Source organism: Petaurus breviceps, unplaced genomic scaffold (assembly GCF_028583685.1).
Source record: "Petaurus breviceps papuanus isolate PSGF00001 unplaced genomic scaffold, PetGlider_PUasm1.0 551, whole genome shotgun sequence".
Classification (NCBI taxonomy): domain Eukaryota; kingdom Metazoa; phylum Chordata; class Mammalia; order Diprotodontia; family Petauridae; genus Petaurus; species Petaurus breviceps.
In genome coordinates this window covers 43,310,371-43,337,475 of record NW_027186372.1, presented here as the reverse complement: position 1 = coordinate 43,337,475, position 27,105 = coordinate 43,310,371, and the positions used below count along the sequence as shown (strand labels likewise).

Genomic DNA, 27,105 nt, shown 5'->3' with positions numbered 1-27,105 from the left:
GCCCGCCCCGCCCCATCCCATCCCATCCCATCCCGTTCCATCCCATTCGGTTCTGTTGCTCTGTGGTTAGAGGAAGCTGCCTGCCGGGCCAGGTGAGGTGGACGGCAGAGAGCGGAAGTCGCCGCCGACCTCAACGCCGACCTCCCTAGGGGGGAGGAGGGGGCCCGAGCTGAGGGGTTGCGGTGGCGGCGGCGGAGACGGCTCACTAGGCCGTAGCTACCCTCGCGGCGACCGCCCTTCACTCCCTCAGTGCGGAGGCGCTGGCCTCGCGGCGGACGGGCCGGGTGAAGGGGGGAGGGGAGAGCGGGGCGGAACCTTTGGGGCTGAGCTCGGGGTGCCACCGGAAGGTGAGGACGCCGGCCTCCAGGCGCCTGGTCTGGAGAGGAGGGGAGACGAGAGACGAGGCGGGGCCGGGCGGTTGAAGGGCGCTACCCGCGGAGGGTGCGGAGGGTGTGGGGGGAGGGGTGCTAATGCGGCTTCTGAAACTCCCCAGAAACATCTCAAAGCAGCCCATCTTGCTTCCCAATTCAGTCTCCGGAACATCGGGGGCGAGGGAACCGAGGCGCCCCCGTGGGAAAGGGCAGGACTAACGGGCCCCCACCCCTTCTCCATTCACCCCTTCCCCATTCACCCTTCGCAAACTGGCCCCTTTCTCTAGAAGGAAGGGAGTTCTTGTTACAGTGAAGTTAGGTGGTGCAGGGGATAGAACACTGGACTTGGAGTCAGGAAGGCTCGAGCTCAGACACTGAGTAGCAGTGTGACCCTGGGCAAGTAACTTGACCTCTGCCTGCCTCAGTTTCCTAATCTGTAAAATGAGGATAACAGCACCTATTGCTTAGAGTTGTGAGGATAACATGAGGCAGTACTTGCAAATGTTAAGGCTCTAGCTTATACCGTTATTAAAGGATTGAGGAGAGAAAAAAATTAGTAATTACTTTGCTTATTTGGTATCTGGCAGTAAGGAAAATAATTCGCCCTTTTATAGGGCTCAAGAGTTTACAAAACACTTTTTACTATCTCTGCATTATGAGAAAAACAATTAAAATGCAAACTGTTAAGAATGAAACTCTTAATCCATCACTTTGGGTTTTGAATGCTTTTGATTGGTACCTGATATTAACTAGGGTCATAAGAGCCGGAAGACACCTTAGAGATGATTTGGGCCACAGAAAGAGAAGTGAAGTGAGTGGACCCAAGTCTCACCGCAGACCCCAGATCTGAATCTAAATTGCTTTTGACTCCCATCCAGTTCCCTTATCCTATGACCTATCATTTGGTATCATTTTATTACTTTTGTTGTATTAAAGATAAATTTGGTGATTTGGAATGAGCTTCCTCCAACAGATGTGGATACTGTAATTGAGATATTTTTTGAAGGCCTATATTCTTTGCCTTAAAATCTAATCCATTACAACAAAATCTTAGAGTTGACAGATTTTTAGCCTGTTGACAGGTTATTTGGGAGAGGAGGTTGAGGCTGCCAACTGAATTCTTTAAGCCCATTGAAATAGAGAAAATATTATTCTAATATCATCCTACTACCCACCCAAGCACAAGCTTGTAGTTCTTGTTAATTGCAAGAAATGATCTGAGCAAGTGTGGGACTTGGTACTGCTCAGCTTGATTGAAAGTAGCAGAAAGGAGAGTGGTATTATTTTCTTAATATGGTGTGTGTATTTGGCAACACAAATAATAAATTCTTATATTTTGTTCACGTACCAAATTGCTTCAGAGGAGGACAAGCAGCTTAGGTAATGCTTTTAGTGTGACAGTACTTTGTAAATACTTAATGAGATAAGGACCAAGAATAATTCTTTCATCATAACATCAATCCTTAATGATATAACCTCCAAAGGTGGTTATTTTAAATATGCCTGCCCACTGACTGCTTAGCTTATTTTAAGTAGTATGTTGAATTAAAATTTTAAGATGGTAGATGATGGCCTTAAAATTAATTGCTAACAAAGCGTTTTACTTCTCAAAACCATTAAATTTGTAAGGAAAATGGACTAAGAATCTAAACAAGAAATTTTAGGGTTTTTTTGTCAGTTTTTCCCTAAGGAATTCAGAACGTATTCTGAGTACAAATTCTAACACTGCCTAAAGGCAAAGAAGGGTATTGCAAAAGAAGAAACTGAAGCTCAGGAAAGTTCGAATAACTTAGTTGAACTGAATCTGGCAATTGCAAAAAAAAAAAAAATCAGTACTTCACATTGCTTTACATGGCCTGTTGAAGAATCTTTTAAATAATACATCAAAAGTTGATTATGAATACCTGATTTTTTTGTCTGTTTCATCTCAGATTATCTGAAGTGCTTTACATTAAGGTGTTAATTTATCATACCTCTAGTGAAAAATTATAAATTCAAGCATGCTTACAGTAGCTCAAAGCACTTCAACAATTTCCTTTCATTGGTTCATATTACATTCTTAAAATGTCAGGTATTATCTCCAGAAACTAAGGCAAAGGTAAATTATCAAAGAGTTTCATTAGTGGTAGCAGTCAGGAATGAAATTGTCTCGCCATTAATAAATAAGTATTTTATGCATGATATTGTAGACTTACGAAGTCTATGAAATTAGGTTCTTTGTATTTTAGGTATTCACAGTCTAATTAGGAAAATAACATAGAGGGGAAAGAGAATTTTGAGTATTAGGCAGCATTTAAGTGCCAGATCAGTGTTATATAGAAATTGTCAGTTTTGATAATGTGAAACTCTTATTCAGAGGAGGTGAGAGGTTATTCTGGTTGTGTTGAACAGAAAAACCTTTATAGAGGGTATATGATTTGAAGAGGGTCTTGAGAAAATGATGAAATTCAGAGAAACTCTATGATCTTAACTAGGAAAACATGGACTAATTGGGAATTGTGCACACTCATGAATTGTAGGGTATTTGAAAATAAATGGAGATTTTATTTTTTACTGTTAACTAATGTAAATTATTTAATGCAGTAGTGTTTTTCTGATATGTGCTTTATCTGATTTTCATAAGTTGAATGATTTTGCTGTTTAGAAATCCTCTGGTAAATATTTATATATGTAACTAATCATACATGGCTACTTTTTTGTAAATCCAGGCTTTCATGTTGGGTTTGTTTTAAGAGTTATACCTATGTGTATGTATGTATGTATGCATGCATGCATGTAAACACACATTTTGCTGATAGGAACACTTATTTACTCTGTGTATAGTATATACATACCTTATGCCTTAAAATAATTGCTTGCTAGCAAATAGAGGATTGGTAAAACTTACTTTAAATGAATAGATGAATTGTTCATAATTAGCAATTTTGAAAAACAATCATCTTGTTTTATTTCTAATTTGTTTAGCAGAATTTTTCTTCATGAAGAATGCAACATATCAAGCAGCTGAATTATTAGATTAACTAATATTATTTTTGCTATATTTTTACACTAAATAGAAATCGTAACAGAATTTACAACCAAAACCTGAATTCCATAAGGTTCCTTTCAAATAACTAAGACAGCTAACTATGTGTCAAATTCTTAACTTTTTTCTTAACATAGTTTATATTCTGGACACAGGCATTATTATGAAATTAAGAATTGCAAGGACCTTTGGAATATGAGGTAGGTAGGTGTGTGTGTGTGTGTGTGTGTGTGTGTGTACACATGTGTGTGTATGTGTACATTTAAGACTAGTTTTGATTACAGTCATTCACAAGCGGTGCCCACAGATGTCACTTGCCTTTCAGGAGAGAATAAGAAAGGAAAAGAAAAGGAAGAATAAAAGGGTAAGGAAAAAAGGAGAGAAGAAAAATTAAAGCGTCTGGGGTTTGCGATGGTGAAGGGCAAGTTGAGCGCTTCAGAGTTTCTCTTTGAGGTGTTTACTATCTAGATAGTCTAAGCAAGTTAACCACCAAGTTGGAAGTTGGCAGTTCAGTTTGGGCTTGTGTGTAGTGTTTCATTTAAAGGAAAGATAATGAGAATTCAGAATATACATTTTGAGAGAACCCAATACCCACTACTATAATTACTTGTTTTCTACAAATGACAAAATACCAACCTTAGTTTCCAATTTTAGCAACTTCTTTTAGGTAATTTTTTTTTTTGGCTTTTGCCTTTTTTGAAGGGCAATTGGGGTTAAGTAACTTGCCCAAGGTTACACAGCTAGTTTGTGTGGGTGGGTGTTAAGTGTCTGAGGCTGTAAAGGAACTAGGGTCCTCCTGACTCTAGGGCCTGCGCTTTACTCACTGCCACTTTACTCACTGCCACGTAGCTGCCCCTTTTAGGTAATTCTTGCAGGAAAATAAAAGAGATTAGTGATACTCCCAAGTTAATTAGACCAAGAATTCCGGTTGCAATATTAGGTATCATTTTCTTGGACATGTTGTTTAAAGGTTATTTAAAGCAAATGTTTTGAAACGTTGCAGTTAATACTAGGTAGATATGCAGCTTGAGAATGGTAACATGTCAACAAGGAATAACCTTGTCCAACAAATCATTTTGTTATTTTGTGAACAATATTAAAAACACACATTTGTGTTTTATACAGTAGGTATTCTAAAAAGCTCTGTAGAGGATGACTTCTTAATCATTGACTTACTGAGAGACAGTGTGGTGAGAATAGAGTCCAGTGGGCAATTTAGTTAGAAGAAGTGGATTCCAGTGCCAGCTCTGTCACCAACTAACGGTATAACCTTGTGTAAATCACCTTTTCTGGGCTCTTGTTTCCCTGTTTGTACAATGATGGGAGTAGACTAAATAATCCCTGAGGGCTAGCTCAGAATGGTATCTATTTAGGGGAACCCTAAGGTGAAACTTCTGTTATATGAATGGTCATTTCTGAATTTTTTCAAGCTGCATTTTTGTATATCAGGATTTTCTTAAACTGAAAAGTTCCAGTAATTACAACAGTACTCCTAAGTTTTCATTGCATACTTTGTTGTTTCAGTCATGTCCGACTTTTTAGGGTTTTCTTGGCAAAGATATTGGAGTGGTTTGCCATTTCCTTCTCCAGCTCATTTTACAGATAAGGAAACTGAGGCAAACAGGGTTAAGTGACTTGCCCAGGGTCACAGTAAATATTTGAGGCTGGCTTTGAACTCAGGTCTTTCTGAGTACAAGCCTAGTGTTCTATTACACCAACTAGCTGCATATAACTATAGGAGATTTCTAATTTTTATGTTCTAAAAATTTATAGTTGGGTATTTAAAACATTAATTTTTCCCCACAAAAACCATGTTATAAAGTTATAAATTATAGCTAGGATTCCTAGGCAATCCCTGCCTGCCCTCCCCCAATCCATTTAACCAATTACACTCTGTAAGTCTAATATCAATAAAAAATTTTAAAGTGCACAGAAGAAAACATTCACAAGGGGACACACAAATAGCAGCTTCCTACCATGTTAAATAATATGCTTTTAAAAACTATGTAAATAACAAGTTTACTGTTTCATATGTAACCAACCCATCTTCCTCTTTTTTGACCTTTGTATGGAAATGTGCCTGTTGATGAGTAAGTTCACAATTAAAAAAAACCAAAACACAAGGAACAAGTCTGCTCAGGGATAAGAATATGGGATTGTGCCTTTAATCTTTCTATTTTGTTACCTCTCTGATAAATAGAGGCAGGAATCTGGAAAAAGCGATGAGGATGTCACAGGCAACTGGAAGGGAAAGGGAATTCTTGTGATTACCATGGTGGGGCAGCTATATTCTTAAGTAGCAGCATGTTTACTAGGTTTTATCTAAGTCATAGACTGCCTGTAATAGGTTTATTAAAATCTGTTTTTTTAAAAATCATTGTCAGTTTGATATTAGCAATACTGTATCCCTTTTCTACTTTTAAATTCCTTGGTGACTTTTTAAAAATGAATTTTTGTCCATTTATTTTTATGTAAAAATCATGATTTATTGAATACTAATGGTAGACACTTCTATATACTATGATACAGAGTAGAAGACATACTACCTATTATAAGAATATCAGAACAATATTACAGTTGCTGATTATTCTAAAATTAGTCCTCACAAAACACTAACCAAAGCTGGCAATAAGCAACAATTTCTAATATGGTTTTTATTTTAGAGATAAGGAAATACTGCATTATACCTGCCTTTTGTTTTCAAACTTCTACAAGACTGATACTGTTGGGACGGCTAGGTGGCACAGTGAGTAGAGCACCAGCCCTGGAGTCAGGAGGACCTGGGTTCAAGTCCGGCCTCAGACACTTAACACTTACTGGCTGTGTGGCCTTGGGCAGGTCTCTTACTCCTAATTGCCCTCCAAAAAAAAGACTGACACTGTTGCTTTGCTGTTGTGTAGGTTTTAGTGCTGGGTTTTGTTTTTTTTTGGTGTTATAGGCTTTTTGTTTTTTATTCTCTTCAGTTTTACTAATTTAAGTGAATATCCTTAACTCCACAGGACGTTAAATGTCGTCAGAAGACCGAGAAGCCCAGGAGGATGAATTACTGGCCTTGGCAAGTATTTATGATGAAGATGAATTTAAAAAAGCAGAGTCTGTTCAAGGTGGAGAAACCAGAATATGTTTGGATTTGCCCCAGAATTTCAAAATATTTGTGAGTGGTGAGTAATGATTCTTGTTCGCTTTTAAAGAGATTTTTCTAAATGAGCATTTTCTGGTTTTTCTGGCAGATGTGTTGATTACCATTGTTATAGCTTGAGGTGTTGGACATAGTTAGGAGAGTGGCTAACCACTTTCTGCATGTTTCTTTGATAGCCTAACTAACTTTATGCATGCCTTTTTGATAACTTGAATAAAAGGGGTGAGTAGATTTTTAGTTGCTATTTTCTTGAATATCAAGTAGAATTTCCAGATAGTTTATGCTTCTCACAAAATGGCTTCCAAAATACTTCTTAACTACAATTATGTTTGCTGCCATACTCAGTAACTTTTGCTTAAAAACAAAAATCAAAGTAGCAGTAGGATATTGAAAACATCACAGAAGGATCTCAGGGTAATTTCCCCCCAAAAGTGATTACAGTATAGAGAACTGGAGAAAAGGAAGTAAGGTAATACAAGTGAAACTTTGGTTGTGGAAATGCTGGCCTACATGAACAAGATACCCTCCGGATGGAAGATCAGTGTGTTGGCACATGTTAATCTAAATGGACCATGACACCTGGCCCCAGTTAATCTCAGTGCTTCATACAAGACTGTTGGGTAAGGATAAATATTTCCCTTTTCTCTGAAATTTTTTTTTAGTTTTGTGCTGTTAAAATAGTGTGTATAATTTGATGACTCATTAAAGTTGGGAATCCCACCAAACAGTGTATGTTAGAGTAAATTATATTTTTACTAAGCAAGTCTTTGTGCTTTGCATGATTTTTAAAGGCTGATTTTTTCCCCTTGAAAGGAAAACTGAAAATTAAAGAAACAGGGATAGAGACTTATACCTAAGGGACTGAGAGATTACACTCTTTTGGGTAAAAACCTCCATTTTCTTTGTTATACCACCATCACTCACCTCCCCTTCCTTTTCCTCTCACCCCACCAGTGCATTGTTTTGCACCCAGTAGGGCACTCAAATATTGACTGATCCTTGAATTCCCTGTTTTTGGTTCAGGCAATCCAACGGAGTGTCTCCAGAATGGTGGCTTTGAATATACAATTTGCTTTCTGCCTCCACTTGTGCTGAATTTTGAACTTCCACCAGATTATCCATCAACCTCCCCTCCAGCATTCACCCTCAGTGGCAAATGGCTTTCACCAACTCAGGTTAGGTTTGAAGCTTACTTTTTATTTTCCGTTTTCAGGAACTTGAATACTTTCCTTAACTGATGTTCATCTTAATCGCATTAAAGAAATTCATTACAATAAGGAATAGCTTTTAAATTTTTTTTTTATAAATCCTGCTGTTAATGAGAAACTGATATACTGAACTAGGGATCAGGAGACCTAGGTTCTAATAACTGCTAATTATAGTGGTATGATTTTAGGCAAGTCACTTAACTCTCTGGGCCTCCGTTTCCTCATCTATAAAATGGGTTTGGACTAAATGATGATCCTTTGATCTCTAAAGTTTCTTTCCAACTCAAATAGTCTGTTTCTCTATAATTGAAAATACTTTTTTTTTAAAGGAGGTTGCTGAAATGTTTTAATTCTTTTAGTGTAATGTGGACTCATTGTAGATTGTGGTAGAAATAATTTGAAATGGAGTATATTGTTTCTTTTTTAGCATCTTGCAATTTTCTAATTTTATCCATATTAAAATTGAAAAAAATATACTTTCTCCAAAGTTAATACCCTGTCTTTTTTTTTCCCTGGGAGTTAGTTCTGCTTTTTTCTTTGTTTTTGCTTCCCAGATAATTTTTTTTTTCTTTTCAAAGGAAATCTCATTTAGTTGCAAAGGACTAAAAATTGAGTTTATGTTGTAAGAAGCAAATTTCTTAAGTTAACATAAAAAGGGGTTTTGTTTCATTTTTTTACTCTTTGTAGAAATAAACATTTCTTAATTGGACTCTATTTGAATTCATAAAAGCAGTAATATTATGTTCTAGAAGATATTTAAATATCTCAAATATATCTCGAAAGCCAATCACTTCATATTAAGTGCCTATATTTCCTCTGCAATTTGTTGTTTTTCTTACCATAACTTCATTCTATTTTGGGCAAAGAAAAAAGGCTTTAGGCATAATATAAAACATTCAGGCAGAGATTTTGGTTCAATAGCAGTAAGACTTGTCAAAATCCTTTTGAAGACTGATATACTGAAGAGTGTTAAGAGATAAGCTATCATTTGCTCAGTGCAAAGAATAAGTAGCCTGCCCATTTTTCATTTTTGGTCATGTAGTTTTCACCTCTTCCAACTCTGCTTTTTAGAATATCATTAAGTTATGACAATGCTTATAGAGAACGAGGAAACATGCTTCAAGATTAAAATAGGCCACCTTAGAATTTGTAAAAAGGTTATTACACTTTTAAAATTAAAAAAAATAGTACTTTAAATTTTAATATCTGAGCTAGTGGCAGAGAACTTCAGTTAAGTCAGATAAAAGAAAATAGTGACGTACCTGAATCTAAACTGCCTGGCAACTTGGTAACAGCATGTAGATAATTGAAGTAGAATTAATTTAGTAGGATGGTTTTTGTTTTTTGGGTTTTTTTTTTTTACTATTCCTATGAAAAACTCAATGTATGCCTTACAATATTTTTAATTGTATAAATAGTTTAAAATATTTATTTTTCATCATTACAACGTTAAAAATTAGTAGGGATGTAGGAAATTGAAAAAAGAGAGAAAGGCAGACAGGAAAATGAGAGATTTGTGGTTTTATAACAAACTATAGAGAATAATTCACTTAATCGTGTTATAATATTCTATATCTAAGGTAATTAGAACAAAAGGCTTCTTTCAGGTGAAAAAATTAAATTTCTTATTTCAGCTCTTTTGACTTCATTTACAGCTTTCATTGTTTAGACATCCAAATCAACTATTACTAAATGTTTATTTATAGTCTTGTAATTCTGTGTGATGCTTTGAACTCTTAGCACTATATATCCAAGATAGAGTTAATAGTTGGGCCTGTGTATTTAGTCTTAGTTGGCAGTGATAGGGAATTAGACTGGGTTTCCTCCTCTCTCCCCAAATCTATGGACAAAACCAACTGCTTTTTCAGAAGTGTTGAAGGGAAAAAAGGAGGAAGAAAAAGGGAGTTGGAAGAGGGTTAGATAAGTAAATGGGTCAGTTTGATGTTACAGCAGAACAAATGCTGGGCCTGAAGTCAGGAATACTTGAATTTAGATTCAACCCTAGCTGTGTGACCTTAGGCAAGTCACTTAACTCTGTTTACCTTAGTTCCTTATTTGTAAAATGAGCTGGAGAAGGAAATGGCAAACCACTCCAGTATTTTTGCCAAGAAAATCTCAAATGGGGTCACTAAGAGTTAGACACCACTGAAATTACTGAACAACAGCAACATAGTTAAGGAGAGAGTCATCTAATGTTATGGTTGAAAAAGCAGCTAACCTTCTGATTTTAGTAATTAGGAAATTTCTGTTATATAGAATTAAGTACTAGCAACAGCATAGGTTTTTTCTTATGAGAAAAGTCATACCTAAATGAAAGATTTTTTTAACACTGAATTTATCATGAGCAAGTATTAAGGGCTCATCTGTGTTCAATATCAGACACTATAAGAAAGGTAACATGGAATTATGCTGTCCCTTTGTAGCAACAAGCACCCCAGCGTCCCCAGGGTTGCTGCCACCACAGGTTCTTAGATCTGCTTTGTTAAAGGAAAGCAACTCAAAATAGGTTAACAAGCTTACTTTAATCAGTCAAATATGTATCTTTTACTTAGTTCAGGGGAAAAAGGTCAGCACCCCAAACTTCAAAGTCTACAGACAGAATTATCAAGACAGAGAAACAGATCAAGTAGACAGATTTCCAAACTGTCCAATCATTACATCCATACCAAATCAACATCTGGGTTTCAAAGGGGGGGGGGGGGCGCGGCTCTGGACAATGGCTTCCCAGAGTTTCATCTGATCAAATTACAGAACACTTCTCAAAGTGAGCCCCAAAACAAAGCCTCACATCAGGGCTTATATAGCCTTCTCCTGGCTCAGAGAATATAACAACTTTCTTGACCCATTGGCCAGTCACAGAGTATCTACTGAAAAACAAGCCTCCCACCCCAGGCTCCAGGTGCACTTTAGCCTAGGGGCAGGGAAGATCTTAAAAATTTACATTCCCATTACATTCACCCCCAAGATCTTTCATGCCCATAGCATAGTCAATTTACTTTTGAATTAGCATTAACAATCATAGGTCACATTTGTAAGATGCATAACTGAAGTTACCAAAGTGGTCACAGGGCCTTAAACAAACACAAAGTACATTGCATTATCACCTCAATTCATAACGAGTCCAAATAAAGTTCTCTTGGGTGGAGGGGGGGTGTCCTTCCCCTCACACAGCTCCAGCCCCTGCTTCCAAGTACAGAGAGGGGGCTGGGCAACAAAACCAACAAGGTGGTGCCCTTGGAGGTCCAAGGCACTTCATCCCACCCACCATAGTCACAAGTCCATCCTCCCCCTGGGTACCAACTGTGGGATACAGCAAGGAAACACATTCAGTGCCCCTGCTTTGCTGCTCAGTTCTTATCTTTTCCTGTGGCTGAATTCCAAACTCCTGGGTTCCTTCTCCTCCCACAGGTGGCAGCCGCTCCTGGCTTCTGCCCAGGTCCTGATGCAGGCAGCTCACCATTCCTGCTCTCAGCTCAGCGAAGTCAGTATGTAGGCCATTCTTCTCTCCTACTCCGTGGCTCCACAGAGTCACAGCTACCACAACTGGGAAACAAACAATTATCCTAGCCCCCATACTTTCCTTTTACTCTGCAGATCCTGTTCGTGACACCATTTTGTAGCAGCAAGCACCCCAGCGTCCCCAGGGTCGCTGCCACCACAGGTTCTTAGATCTGTTTTGTTAAAGGAAAGCAACTCAAAATGGGTTAACAAGCTTACTTTAATCAGTCAGATATGTATCGTTTACCTAGTTCAGGGGGAAAAAGGTCAGCACCCCGAACTTCAGAGTATACAGACAGAATTATCAAGACAGAGAAACAGATCAAGTAGACAGATTTCTAAACTGTCCAAACATTACATCCATACCAAATCAACATCTGGGTTTCAAAGCCGGGAGGCTCTGGACAATGGCTTCCCAGAGTTTCATCTGATCAAATCACAGAACACTTCTCAAAATGAGCCCCAAAACAAAGCCTCACACCAGGGCTTATATAGCCTTCTCCTGGCTCAGAGAATATAACAACTTTCTTGACCCACTGGCCAATCACAGATTATCTACTGAAAAATAAGCCTCTCACCCCAGGCTCCAGGTGCATTTTAGCCTAGGGGCAGGGAAGATCTTAAAAATATACATTCCCATTACACCCTTTTCATTTGGTATTAATTTAAATTAACCAAGATTTGTTTGCTTTTTTTAAAAAAATAGTTTTATTGGGACAGCTAGGTGGCACAGTGAATAGAACACAGGCCCTGGAGTCAGGAGGACCTGAGTTCAAATTCAACCTCAAACACTTGACACACTTACTGTGTGACCTTGGGCAAGTCACCTATTGCCCTGCCTTCCCCCCTCCAAAAATAGTTTATCTTAAAAACTACTTATTACTATAACTTTGTTATAAATGTTTTAGAGGTCTTTGTGGGGTAGAATGGAGGGAGACACTTACATTTGCCTTTCAGTCTAAATATGCCATTTTTTAAGGAGAAGAAAATCAAATAATTTTAACTTTCTTCCTTGACTTAGGAAACATAGGCATTTTATGTAATATTCAAGCTGCACTGACCCCTTTTTGTATGTGCAACATTAATCTAATTCCTTTTCACTAACTTAGTTTTGTTTTAAACACATACAGGTTAGTTAAATGAAGCTGTAAATCAAAAAAAATGTACTTAACAAAACAAAGTTATTCCTTACATGATTTCTCTGTTATACTTTATTATATAATTATAACTAATTTAAAATTTTGGTCATATCTTTAACCTTTTTCATTACTAATTATAATGCAGATGAAATTTCACATTGTGCAAGGAGAATTTGTCAACTTTTAATCTCTTCTGTGACATAAAAGAGCTAGGACAATAAAGAATCTGAAGCATGCTAGAACTAAATCCTAGTCTTTTTAAAACATGTAACTTGTTAGATGATTTTTGTTATAGTAAATCTGTACTTTTGGCGTGTTCACTGATTTCTGTGTTCTAGTTGCTTGAGTCTCGAAGCTTTTGACTTTATGGTGTATTTAGACACAGAGGGCTTACTCTTTAGAGAATGAACTGATGATGAGACTTCCAGGTCATTTTGCAGCATGTCACAGCTAAGGAAAATAATGATACAGTTTAAAGGCCTGAAGTAAAAGCTTAAAAAGAAAATCGTTCTGAGTCGAGTTATTTTTTAATAGCATTTTTATTTCCAGTACTCAATGATGTTCCCTTTTTGTCATAGCTAACTGCTTTGTGCAAGCACTTAGACAACCTGTGGGAAGAACATCGTGGCTGTGTGGTCCTGTTTGCCTGGATGCAGTTTCTCAAAGAAGAAACCCTAGCGTACCTGAACATTGCCTCTCCCTACGAGCTCAAAATGGGCCCCCCGGGGAGTGTACAGAGCAGGACATCTCTGGCTCCTCCTAACACAGAACTAGATTTTGGGGGGGCAGCTGGCACTACAGCAGACCAGGAAGAATTTGTGGATGAGAGAGCTGTGCAGGATGTGGAGTCTTTGTCCAGCCTCATACGGGAAATCTTAGACTTTGATCAAGCTCAGCAGAAAAAGTGCTTTAACAGTAAGATGTACCTGTGCAATATCTGCTTTTGTGAGAAGTTGGGCAGCGAGTGTATGTACTTCCTGGAGTGCAGGCATGTCTACTGCAAAGCCTGTTTGAAGGACTACTTTGAAATCCAGATCAGGGATGGCCAGGTGCACTGTCTCAACTGTCCAGAACCAAAGTGCTCCTCTGTTGCTACTCCTGGCCAGGTAACTGATTATCTTTTGGGGAACCTCTCTTTTTCTGATTGGGAAGCAAGAGGCTCCCTTGTTATCATCAGGATCATTTATTACTTAATGCCCATAAATGTATCCACTTTATTCATCTGAAATAATGTGCTGTCATTTTAGTTAAAATGAACCCAGAGGCTGCATAGGGTGGACTTGTGGTCAGCTTGACAGTGAAATGAGTTACTGTGTAAACTTTAGTAACTCCAAACCTGGTCCTGGGATTGCATTTTCATTTGATGGTCTTCTAATATGTCTCTGAACTGAGCATGATGATCTTAAGATACCCAAAGAAGCAGTGCTTTGTCTCTTTGTCCTTCTGGATGTGAATTAGTGTCTTGATCTGAAGGTGACAAGAGGGTTAACACATCTCTGAGCAGCAGACTCATGAGTTTTGGACAGAATCCTAAGGATTTCCTGATGATCCAGAGTCAGTGTCAAAATTAGTGTGTAGCACCAATCAGATTTTTCTCCCTTCTCCTTATAGGTTAAAGAACTGGTGGAAGAAGAGTTGTTTGCACGTTATGACCGACTTCTTCTACAGTCTACTTTGGACTTGATGGCAGATGTAGTGTATTGTCCCAGGCCATGCTGTCAGACTCCTGTCATGCAAGAACCAGGATGTACCATGGGCATTTGTTCCAGTTGCAATTATGCCTTCTGTACACTTTGTAAAATGACTTATCATGGAGTTTCTCCATGTAAAGTAACTGCAGGTAATTGTATTAATTTGGAAATGGAATTGAAAAGGATTCTTATAGCTTTAGAGGGGGCGAGGTAAAAGAAAGAACTATTAATTTAACTTGGCCTTTAGAAAAATGTTTTCTACTTATTAATACAGCATAATATAAAACAAGGGTGGAAAATTTAAACTTCATTTCATCTAGACCATGGCAATTTTTCTAAAATTGACAGTCACATATCCTTAACTCTTCAATAGTTAGATTAACAAATAAAATATGTTCAAATCTAAAGGGAAGTTCTTGTGGTCAGATGAGCCTTCCCAGTGTCATAATTAGTCTTATCACAATTATTTTTACTGTAATTCTTCAAAGACATTGAGAAGAACACTACTATATTAGACCCTAGAAAAGATTACCAGAGTAAAATTTTGGTGATGTCATCTGGGGAGGGAAAAACAGAGGAAGTTATATCATCACTGTAGGACCAAATCAGATATGATATAGAATTGAAAGTTTTTTTTTTTTAAGATTGCATTAAATAGATTTTGTTTTGTGATCTTAAGCTTAAAATCAGGTAAGTTGAATTTTTTATTCCTATTTCCCTGCAAAATCAACTAAATTACAAAATTAACCAAGTTACAAAATTAACTCAAGTACTTATGTTATCTTTTACTTATGTGTGTCTCATTTTTTTTCCCCTAGAAGTGGAAGCTAAAGCTCGTTTTAATTCTTTCAATTTGCTATACTGAGGTAGAGATGGAAACTGGATACAGAGAGGTTTAAGATATTAATAAAATTGAGAAGAAGCCTAAAAATCCTAATATTAATTTGTTGATTATGTTTATTTTGGGATTATAGATGTATCCTTTTGACATAGTCGTGCTAAAGTAGAGATGTCAAGGAAAAAGAAAAATGTTTCTGATTATTAGAGGCAGGGAGTTCACAGAGTAAAAATATTAGATAAGTAATTCCACTAGCATTAGGATGAATGAAAATGCAAAATGTGGTTAAGCAAAGCCCAGTGCATTAAGAAGAGGATACTCTAAATAGTAGCTTGAAAAATTGAAGAAAGAATTAAGGCAATATTTTCAAGCAAGCAGATTACAGAAGACTGAAGATATTGAAAGATTAAATAAGCAGGATTGCCGAATAAGTTTGTGTTTTTAAATTTAAAGTCATTTCAATTCCTTGTGAGTTCTGTTTGAGTAAAATGGGGAATCAAAACTGGGGAGGCAGGGTGGGACTGTGGAAATAGGCTCTGATCCCAGAGGACCTTAATTAATAATCCTCCCTGACACCATCATTTGCATAAAGCCTTTCCTTATTTCCTCCCCCCACTAACCCTTAGCATATTCAACTACTTAATATATTTTTGTATTTATTAATCTTATATTAGTGCTATATATATATTATATGTACTTTGTTCTCACTGCAACCTCCAGTGCTTTAGCCCTTCAATTCTTTCCCAGGGTATTACCCCTGGCAATATTCTCCTCATTCCCCATCTTGTTATTATTGTTCAGTCATATCTGACTCTTAGTGACTCCATAGACCATACTGTGCATGGAGTTTTCTTAGTAAAGATACTGGAGTGGTTTGCCTTTTACTTCTCCAGTAAATTGATTAATAGAGGTTAAGTGACTTGCCGAGGGACACATAGTTGATAAGTATCTGAGGCCAGATTTGAACTTAGGTCTTTGTGACTCCAGGCCCAGCACTCTATCCACTGAGCTACCTAGCTGCTTTCTAGGCCAACAAGTTAAGTGACTTGCCCAGGGTTCCCCTTTTTGACCCCATGGTGAAAGTTTAACTCTACATTATCTTCTCTTAATTCCCTTGCTCCCTCATTCTGTTCAGTGAGTCAATAAGCATTTATTAAGTTCCTGCTATGGGCCAGGCACGATGCAAGGAATACAAAAAAGGCAATCCCTACCCTCAAGGAGCTCACAGTCTAATGATTGAAATAACAAGCAAATAAAGCCATATACAGGATAAATAGGAAATAATTCAAAGAGAGAAGGCATTAGGATCCCAAGGGGTTGGGAGACACTTCCTGTATATTAGATCTGGGCTTCTTAAACTTTTTCCCCTGAGAAATTTTTATATGACCCCAGGTATGTAGGTATATAAAATAGGTACGCAAATCAAATATTTACAGACAATCATAAATTTATTTTAAAACAGTTCTTTGATATACATATAGTTTTACCATTTATTAAAGATGAAAGCAAATTTACATGCTAACAAGATGATGTGCTTGTTTATTTTTACATAAAGAATACATAAAGAAAATCTTGGAGTATTTGATACTACAGGACATAGAATATCTTCAACATTTTTCAGAGTTGATCGATATTTTCATTTTATAATCATCAATGCTGAAAATGCCACTTTACATAAATATATAATACAAGATGGTAGAAGTATGTTTAGGCCCATTTCAGAAATTGTAAATTCTGTCCTAATCTCAAACCAAAATTCATTTAATGATTTTGTATGTACAGTAAAAACACATATTCATATTTAAAAATTCATATAAAAAATTCATAACATACAATAATCTCAAATCTGGGCCGCAGTGTTTCTGGCAGTGTTAGTTGGCATTCTGATGTGATGGACATGTGCAATGCAAAGTATGCGTGTTGTGTGTTAAGAACCAAGACTGCAGTGAAGTTGCATGCTGTAATATGGGCAAATGCTGCCAGAAACACCTGATTTGTTAATGTTGGATTTTGAATTAATTTTTGGTTGTTGAGCATTCAGAAACCTTTTATTGTTGCCAAATTTTTCCGCAACCCCCACATTCAGTTATACAACCCTATATGTGGTCACGACCCAAAGATGGGATTTTATTTGGGACTTGGAAGGAAAACAGGACGGGGAGATGAGGAAGGAGAGCATTCCAGGCACAAGGAGCACACAGAGAGAATGCCTGGAGCCAAGAGATGAAGTGTCTTGTTCGTGGAACAGCCAAGAGGCCAGTGTCACCGGATCAAAGAGTATTTGTCAGGGTGTAAGCAATCTGGGTAGGCAGGGGTGAGGGGAGATGGGAAGGGCAGGGTAAAAGTCCTGAAGGAATTTTGTATTTTATCCTGGAAAGGTGAAAGAGGGTCACTGGAGTTTGAGTAGGAAAGTGATATGATTGGATCTGCACTTGAGAAAAATTGTTTTGGTGACTGAATGGAGGGTGCGTTGGAGGGGGAGAGACAGACCGAGACAGTGAGACCGAGAGACCTACCAGCAGGCTATTGCAGTAGTCGAGACATGAGGTTATCAGGGCCTGCACTAGAGTGGTGGCTGCGTTAGATGTTGCAAAGATGAATTTAACAGATTTTGACATGTTGGATATGGGGGTTGAGAGATAGTGAGGAGTTAAAAATGACTCCTAGGTTATAAGCCTAGGGGACTGGGAGGATGTTAGTACACTTGAACAGTAATAAGGAAATTGGCTGAGGAGTAGGGGGAAAAGTTTTGGGGAGAAAAATATTGCAGATGCTCTTCTGCCAAGCCTCAACTTGGATTACTCCCACCATCTGCTGCCTTCTCTTCTACTCATGTACTGCTGAATAGAACTGGAGAAAAATGAGACGACAGACTGGGTCTGCTGTAAATCATGTTATACAATCTCAGCTGGATCCTCATGATAATTGCACCTGTCCCACTCACCAACTCATCATGTAGTGACCTCCCATGGCTCCCCCCTCCTCTTGCCTACTTGGTAACTGAGAACCTTACTCATATTTTACTAAGAAAACTGAAGTCATTTTCTCCTTTACCCCAGTTTCATGCACTTTGTCCTTGCTAAGAAAAAACCTGTACATGTACTAGTAATCCTATCCCATCTTTAACCAATTGCTTCTTCTGTCATCCCTATTCACTCTCTGATCTACAGTCTCTCCTTGTCTGCTGGCTATTTCCCGAGTCCTTCTGTAACCATGTCTCCTCCATCTTCAAAAAGATCCTCACTTTATCCATTTCTGCTAGCCATTGTCTTACATTTCTCCTATCTTTTGTGGCTAAACTTGAGGTATTCTATAAACACTGCCTCTGTTTCCTTTCCTGTCACACTCTTCTTAGCTCTTTGTAGTCTCCATCGTTGGAATGAAACTGCCCTTTCCATAGTTAAACAATGATTTCTTTTGGGGGGGGGGGGGGAAGGGGACATCAAGGTTAAGCTATTGATTGCCCAGGGTTACATAGCTATTAAGTGTCGGAGGCCAGATTTGAACTCAGGTCCTCCTGGATTGAGAGCCTGTGCTGTATCCACTGTGCTACCTAGGTGCCCCAATCAATGATTTCTTAAATCACTACATGTAATGAATGGCCTTTTCTCAAACCTCATCCTACTTGGTTTTTCTACAACTTTTGACTCCGTTGTCCTCTTGTTATTCTCTAGGTTTTCATGATACTCCTTTCCCCTTGGTTCTTCTTCTGCCTGTCATCACTCTTTCCTGGATCTTCTGGTCCCAGTTACTAACCTCTATTATCCCCCAAGGTTCTCTCCTGAGCCATCTTTTCGTTTCCCTCTGTTACTATTTCACTTGGTGATCTCATCAGTTCCTGTGTATTTAATTATCTTCATGTGGATGATTCTAAGATCTGTTTATCAACCTCTTACCTGGCCTCCATTTTCATATCTCCAGCTGCCTTTTTGACATCTCAAATTAGATGTCCTATAGACATCTTAAACTCAGTATGTCCAAAACTGAACTCATTATCTTTCTCCTTAAGCCCTTCTCTCTTCCTAACTTTGCTATTGCTGTCACTACCATCCTCTCAATCACCCAGGCTCAACCTAGGTGTCAGCCTTGATTCCTCAACTCACTCTCAGCATTCATATCTAATCAGTTGCCAAGTCCTATCAATTCAGCTGCCACAACAGTTATCATATATGGCCAGTTTTCTCCTTTTTCTCCTCTGGCACTGCCACTACCTTGGTACAGGCCTTCATTTTCACATGCCTCGATCATTTCAGTAACCTTCTAGTTGGTCTTTTCACTCCAATTCATGCTTCACTCAGCTGTCAAATTGATCTTCCTAAAATTGACCAGGACACTCACACTTAGCAGTCCAATAAGTGCCTTTTCCTTCTTTGTACTCAGCAGGCCAGTGAGTGCCTTTTTTTCCCCATATAAAATATTCCCAGATTCTGACCTAATACATTTTCACTGGTTGTTCCCTGTGCTTAGAATTCCCTTCCTTGGGGCGGCTAGGTGGCACAGTGAATAGAGCACTGGCCCTGAAAACAGGAGGACCTGAGTTCAAATCCAACCTGGACACTTAACACAAAAACTAGCCATGTGACCTTGGGCAAGTCACTTAACCCCAATTGCCCTACCTTACCCCCTCCAAAAAGCAAAAAAAAGAACTCTTGCTCTTCATATCTAGCTTCCCTAACTTCCATCAATTTCTAGCTAGAATCCTGTCTTTTACAAGAATCCTTTTCCCACCCTTTCTAATTAGTGCCTTTTCTTTGTTCTCTCCAGTTTAACCTGTATATATCTTGTTTGCATGTAGTTGTCTAAACGTTAGTAGATGGGAGCTTCTTGTAAGCAGGATCTGTTTATGGATTTTCTATCCCCAGCTCTTAGCACTGGTATATTATTGTTTTTAGTCATTTCAGTTGTGTCCAACTTTTCATGACTCCATTTGGGATTTTCTTAGCAAAGATACTGGAATGGTTTGCTGTTTCCTTCTCCAGTATACAGCATATAGCCTGGTAGTAGGTGTTTAATAAATGCTTGCTGATTTAGTGATCATATGAGAAAGTTAGAAAATGGGTTAATGCAAAGTATAGAGGTAGGTTATCTAATAGCCTGGTTAAACTTGGAAGTGAAAGATTAGACCTCAGTGTGAAAAGTGATTCCATGATCGTTTTATTTCCTTTAGTTTAGGCCCCAGGGTGGGCAGAGTTGAACTGATAACTTGTCTTTAAGCAAAAGTTGTTTATATATATATATATAATCTGATCATAATCTCATTGGGTGGCTGACTGGAAAAATTGATAAACATGCATCCTTGAACATTTGCCTTTATACAAAACATTATTTTCCTTTTCACTTTCTAGAAAAGCTAATTGACTTGAGAAATGAGTATCTTGAAGCAGATGAGACCAATAAACGATTTTTGGAACAGAGGTATGGTAAAAGAGTGATTCAGAAAGCCTTAGAAGAAATGGAAAGTAAAGAGTGGCTAGAAAAGAACTCAAAGAGCTGCCCTTGCTGTGGCACCCATATAGAGGTGAGTCTGTGGGGACAAATGGAGAGAACAATGCAGGCGGGTCCTCATATAAGTGGTCTCTTTCAAACTAGTTCAAATGCACAAACTTATGACTGGTCAAGTTTCTAACCCTTTGGTATTTATTAAATCTTGTTACCTGGAAGATACAGATTTCACTATTGAATATTGTAATTATCATGTCTTATGTTTATATGGCACTTCACATTTTTCAAAGTACTTCCCATTAGACCTCATTTGATAATATCATTCTGTCATGTCCATGACATAAAAGTGAACTGGCATCAGTGGCGGTCACGCTGTGGCTATGGTCTTTGATAGGCCTATGTATTATTCTAGGCCTATTTTTATCATAAGCTGGCCTTCTGCCATTCACATTTCTCCTGGGATACATCACCCTGGTACTTTTTTAGTATGTGCTCAGGAAATACAAATGGATTTTCATATAAACCCAAGACAACTTAAATAGGAAGGGTAAATCAGCTAGGAAGAGAAAATGCATTTTGAAGCCAAATATAAACAGTTTCTTTGTTACCTGTACTATGAATTCCCCTTCCACCTCTCCCCCTTTCTCCCCCGATTAGCTCAAACAGAGTGAACTCTGCCTAATGATGTTGGTTGCTTGTATTAAAATCCCTATGGAAAAAAATGACATTAGAGTCGATTGACACTGGCATCCAAAGAGCCGTATATTGGAGTTGGAGTTTCATTATTATTTACTGAGATTCAAATTGATTAGAACTTAAAATTCTTCTTTAAGTATTATCTCATCCCTGTAATTTTCATTTCTGAAGGCCAGATGTTGCTTGGTTTGGACTGGCCATAAATCAGAAGTTTTTGCTATAGCAAGTATGTGAGCACTTGTTGCAAATTTCATTTGCTTTTATAGGTTCTCAAAATAATTGACATTAAAGTGAAGTAAATTAATAGTTATGTATAACCCCAGTGTGAGAAGAGGGAGTAGACATCCTAGTAAGGAATTGGTTAGATATCATGCAAAGTCTGTGTGTGTTATGTACCTCTTTGATTTTATAGCATTGTTATTTCTACTTTTTCTTTTTCTCTCAGTAGAAATTAGATGGGTGTAACAAGATGACATGTACTGGCTGTATGCAGTATTTCTGCTGGATTTGCATGGGTTGTCTGTCTAGAGCAAACCCTTATAGACATTTCAATGATCCATCTTCCCCATGCTTTAACCGGTATGTATTACACAGGAATGACCTAAGGCGGGCAGTAATTTCCAGTACTTCTTAGAATAGCTTAAATAAATACAGTAAACTGGATCATGTATCTATTTGGTTAGGAAGCAGTTCCCTGAATATGTGTTGTTTTAGAGGCTGCTAGGGTTCCTTTTTTTATTGATTTGCTACAGTAGAACTTTTTTTTTTTTTTGGCCTTTTGGAGGGCAATTTGGGGTTAAGTAACTTGCCCAAGGTTACAAGGCTAGTATTTTTGTGTGGGTGTTAAGTGTCTCAGGCCAGAACTGAACTCGGGTCCTCCCGACTTCAGGGCCAGTGCTTTACTCACTGAACCACCTAGCCGCCCCTACAGTAGAACTTTTTAATGTTGGTATCTGGGTAAGAACTAGTCCCTATCTTTATAGGTTGTACTTTATAAGTTTTTTATGTAATTATGTTTCAGAGTAGATATTATTTGATTTGGGGTATCTGTCTAAATCCATGTAATAACGAATTCTATTATAATAAGGTCCTTCTACTCTACTTCAGTACACTAGTCAGGTTAAGAATATCTACTGTGTGCCTTCAGAGCACATGTAGAAAAGAACAAACTGTTCCTGATCTGGAACCACTCAATAGTGAAAGAAATAAAACACTACATTTTTAAATAATTTGAGTAGAAAGCAAAATTGGCAAGTGCATAATAATAGGAAGTGGGAGCTAAAAGGAGAGAGTTTTGAGGAGTGATTAGCATTAAATAGGGCTTATTGGCTTTTAAGAGTTGATATACCTACTCCTTAAGTGCCTAATGTAGCCAAGGAATCACTCTTATGTCATGTGTGCCCTTAAAACTGAACATACTTGTGAAGGTGCACACAGTTAAAAGTCTTTCATCCTTGGCCCTGGATGGCTAAATTTGGATGCTGGGGGAAAGTACATGTTCAAATTTTTATGCACCTTTTTAGTTTATAAAGCACTTTCCTCACAATTATGCTAAGGAAGAAGATCAAGCAAGTATTTTGCTCCATCTTTTAAATGAAGAAACCAAAGACTACATAAATTAATGCACTTGCCCAAAGTACACACAACTTAGTATCAGAGGCTAGGCTTGAACCCAGGTCTGCAAACTCTCTTGATGCATGACTTACAATAAACTGCATTGTGCTACCACTTCAAGGGTATTTCAGCAAACCCTCTCAGGACAAAGTAGCATAGCTGATATTTGGAACTGAGTTCATCCTTCTGTAGTAGAGTGCTTAAAAAGTTAGAAATAAAATTCTGTAATGGAGTTATTGGGAAAGAGGGGCCAAAGATGTTTTGAAAAAAAAAAAGTGATCATTTATTTCTTCCCAGTGCATAAAAATGCATTTTATTTTATGGTCTTCCAGGTTGTTTCAAGCTGTGGATATTGATGGTGACATTTGGGAAGATGAGATTGAAGATTAGTTAAACTACTTTATTGCTCAAAGCTATAGAAGTGGAATGGTTTGCCCTATTCTTTTGTCGAGTACAGTGTGTAACCCTGCAGGAGGTTTAGAGAACCATTCATTCTTCCCACATAGGAAATGTGGAAGAACATGGTTTTATTTTCATTTTCTGCTGATTAAGGCACGTGTATAATTTTCCAGTGTTGTGTAATGTGAACAATTATAAGCCAAAGGTTTTAGAAAACATTAGCAAAAACTAGAAAAAAAAGTATTCAATATCACAGCGTGCCCCAGATTCTGAACTATAAATGTTTTCTTTGTTACCCAGACTCAGAGGGAGAGGGGTCAAAATGATCATCTTTTAAAGACCTTTTTCATATCTCTTAGGCATCTTGTTCTTCAGGGCATCAAATCGAAAGGACATTCCTTGGGGTCTTTTCCCACTGGAGCCTTTCAGTACTGCTCTATGCTCTAGGGAATACTGCTCAATCATAGCCTAAGATGTCCCCCTTCCCACCAATTTCAGTCACATGCGTGCCATATCAGTCCCAGAAATAGGAATCTTATTTTCTGCTAAGTTGGGTATAGTTGAATAGTGATAAAGTTGTTCAGATTTTCTAATGGCCTTTTGCACTTCTGGCTTTTAGAATGAAAAGAGCATACGGACATTTTTTTTCTGGTTTATCAGAAATCACTTATTTTTTTTCTAGTATCACAAATATTTGTGGATCATCTAATACTTATTTTCTTATTTATTTAACCAACAGATTTGGGCCAAATGTAGAGTTTAATGAATTGTTGAAATCAGAAGAACATGAGTGAATGCCTTCATTTTAAAATTATGATTTATATTCAACTCTAATCCATTTTTATTTGAAGTAAAATTCAACAGTGACTTTACTCAGTGACCTACTATCCTCCCAGCCCATCTCTCACACATACCTTTTAAGTTGGGTTGGTGATTAATGCAAACTGATTTTAATGTTATCCTGAACAAAACATATTAACAAAACAGAAATCAGTGAGGCAGAGGGTAAGATTTCTTTTAGGTAAACCTTAGGGAAGGGGAAAAAAAACAGGTATGGGGAAAATCGATGTCTTTCCAAGGTGAATAAAAATTATTTTTGAGTCATCTGCTGCTTGTAACTATTTAGAATGCTACTCCCCTGATAGCAGGTAATCAAAGTGTTAGTTCCAACCCTGACTTTGAATTCTGCTTTTGAAAACTATACTTTCCTCAGTGATATAGTTTTTAGTTGGAAATACAGAGCCTTGCTATTCAGTTTTTGCAAGCCTTTAGAAAGCAACTTTTTTTCCCCTCCCGTGGCTTGGTGTAGGAGTGACTAGATAGCATAGTTAATATAAAGCTTCAAGTAAATTTTTCTGGCTGAAGAAAGCCTGTAGTATCTTCATTTGCTGTTTGTGAAGCTAGTCCTTTTCCATCTGCATGCAAGTTATTGAAAATAAAATTAGTATTTTTATTGTTTTACCGTGATTCTGGAGTTACATTTTGGACCATGTAGCTTTTGACTGGCAATGGAATTGTTGGCTTTCCTTTCTTTATGTGGTTTGTTTATACACCCCATGTTGAGAGGGTAATTTGGTCATCTATCAGCTATAGTGAGCTAACTTGTTGCCAGTTTAGTAGTAAAGCAATTGTCTACTAGATAAACGAGTCTATTAATTGGACACTTAAGAGGGCAAAATAAAATCATAGAATGAACCTTTTTTCTTTCCTTGAGACTCTAATTGGAGTTAGATTTCTAGGACCTGTGTTTTAACAAAAATGACTGTTTTCAAGGACAGTACCTTTTACAGACACTTTATTTCACTTTTTAAAATAAATTGAACATAATAAATAGTGAATTCCAAAAACTAATTATCTGGTATGTGTCAGTGTAAATGGCTGCTGAGTGGAAAGAGAATTAAGTTCTGGTTTTTAAGCAACAATTGGTCCCATCAGATTGGGTGCTTAAATCTGTTAAATTGTCTGATTTGTGCGAATTATTGTATTGAAGCCACTACATAAAATACACACTGTTAATGAGTAGAGAAGCAGGGAAGCCATGTTTACGTGGGAAAAATAAGAATACTTCCATATGTAGAAGAATGTTCTTAGATTTAAAACCTTTATCCTTAACCATAGACATTGGAAGGGGAGGCTTCTTATTTTTTGACATGATTTATAAACTTAGTTTTAATGTGGCTTCAACTTTTAGCTTCTAATTGTTTTATTTCTGACTGGAAAAAATAAGATACTGATTTTTACATGTGAAAAATGCTTTGGAAAGGGATTCTTCATCAAGAAAGTACGAAGTAGAGAAGATAGATTTTATTTATGTTTATAGTTTGGTTTCATGAAGGCCTTGGTTACTGAGCAAGATGCTTGACCATAGCTTAAATGAATCCCAATGAAAACTTCTGAATATTTGCAATAGAATATCCTTTTCAGATTTATTGCTGTTTATTAAGCCTAACACAATGATTGGAAGAAACTACATCCCTCTTAATTTTGTAAAATAAGGTTTGAGTCTAGTTCTGTTAAAAAATGAGAATGTAATCTACAAATGAATAAATGCTTTATTTTAAAAAAGCAAATTAGAAGGCTCCCTCCACTTTCTCAGGAGATTTCCATTGGCTGCTTATGGTGTGGTATATGTTAATAGCATGGTATAATTCAGGGGTGGGGAACCTACAGCCTGGAGGCCACATGTGGCCTTCTAGGTCCTTGGGTGTAGCCTTTTGACTGAGTCTAAGTTTTACAGAACAAGGCTTTTTATTAAGGTAATTTGTTCTATGAAGTTTGGATTCAGTCAGAGGGCTGCACTTGAGGACCTAGAGGGCCACATGCCTCCAGGCCGAAGGTTCCCGACACCCCTAGACTGTAATTTTTGTTACAATATGCTAAGTAGTATACAAGGTATGTAAGCTGAGGCTAACCTTCCATTCAAGCAGCTTTTCTCCCCAAATAGGCCAAGATTAGAGGAAGCAGACACAAAAATCACCTAAAATGGTAGATTTGTGTCCAGGTTCAGCAAAGTAGAGAAAGCCCACTTAAGGTTTTGAGGCCCTCTTTATCCCATGGAAAGGAGTGGTAGTCATCACTATTTTCTGGCCTTGTTTATATACTGAGTTTGTTATAATGCAAGGGTGTCCAACCTAAATCATGTTTAACCCCTAAAAAACCCAACCGCAAAATCTTGAAAAACAAATGGGTTATTTTGAGTTTTTACTTCTTAGTGATCCCAGTGTTTTCCAAGGCTCCAACTAGTTTTCTGGGATGATTGTATTATCCTTAGTATTATAAAGATAGATATAAGTCATTTAGAGTTCATGAGAAAAAAAACTTCAAACCAGATTGCAGAGTATTTACAAACGGATTTAAACCCTGAGATGTGAGTGGTAGAAAAGAATTTCTGGTCATTGAGCCACATTCTGAGACTATAAAAGGTTATTAAATACATTTTAAACTCATGGTAATGATGATAAAAGATTTTGTATACTTACTAACAAATGTCACCAGTAGATCACACAAGTCTGTGTTGTGGTCAAACTACAGCAGGATTATTGAGCATAATTGATTAAATGGACTAGTGATGCAATCAGCTGACAGTGCATTTGATCTCCTATTTTCTCTCCTTTTTTCCTTCTTGTATGTGTGTATATACATGCATGGAGTAGGAACTAAACTTGTGATTTCATTGGAAATTTCCTCTGCAACTTAAAGTCTTAAGAGAGATGCTACTAGGTGTATAGAAGCATTCAGAGGCAGGCTCTTAGGGCTGCTAGGTGGCACAGTGAATAGAGCACTGGCCCTGGAGTAAGTAGGACCTGAATACAAATCCAGCCTTAGACACTTAACACTTACTAGCCAAGTGACCTTGGGCAAGTCACTTAACCCCTATTGCCCTGCCTTTCCACCACCAAAAAAAAAAGGGAAAAAAAGACAGGTTCTAAGGGCAGTTTTTCCCACTATGCCCCCCTCCACATACCAAGTACACAAAATGGCAGGTATGCCAACTGATTATGTTAGAAAGGCAGGCAGAATGTGGTAATACGAAAACATTAAGGAC

The 27,105-nt window shown here is 37.6% G+C and overlaps 1 protein-coding gene across 5 annotated transcripts; it reads left to right on the top strand.

The window, feature by feature from the left end:
• RNF14 (ring finger protein 14) lies at nt 1-25,630 on the top strand. Of its 5 annotated transcripts, none has more exons than XM_069102707.1 (10): nt 31-92; nt 3,534-3,596; nt 3,722-3,760; nt 6,396-6,557; nt 7,559-7,710; nt 12,959-13,486; nt 13,992-14,220; nt 20,255-20,427; nt 21,496-21,626; nt 22,994-25,630. In XM_069102707.1, the coding sequence occupies exons 4-10, from the start codon at nt 6,404-6,406 to the stop codon at nt 23,049-23,051; spliced, it is 1,425 nt and encodes a 474-aa protein (XP_068958808.1). In that variant the 5' UTR covers nt 31-92; nt 3,534-3,596; nt 3,722-3,760; nt 6,396-6,403; the 3' UTR covers nt 23,052-25,630. The 5 variants fall into 5 exon arrangements, with proteins under 5 accessions (XP_068958807.1, XP_068958808.1, XP_068958810.1 ...); XM_069102708.1 differs by having other exon boundaries at nt 47-92; nt 3,552-3,596; XM_069102709.1 differs by lacking the exon at nt 3,722-3,760 and having other exon boundaries at nt 35-92.
• Nucleotides 25,631-27,105: the final 1,475 nt, after the last annotated feature.

Bases quoted from the DNA above. Each gene is read 5' to 3' on its own strand.
- RNF14 (XM_069102706.1), top strand. From the start codon at position 6,404: ATGTCGTCAGAAGACCGAGAAGCCCAGGAGGATGAATTACTGGCCTTG. The intron at 7,711-12,958 runs GTTAGGTTTGAA...TTTTTGTCATAG, and splicing joins AATGGCTTTCACCAACTCAG to CTAACTGCTTTGTGCAAGCA. The intron at 13,487-13,991 runs GTAACTGATTAT...TTCTCCTTATAG, and splicing joins CTGTTGCTACTCCTGGCCAG to GTTAAAGAACTGGTGGAAGA.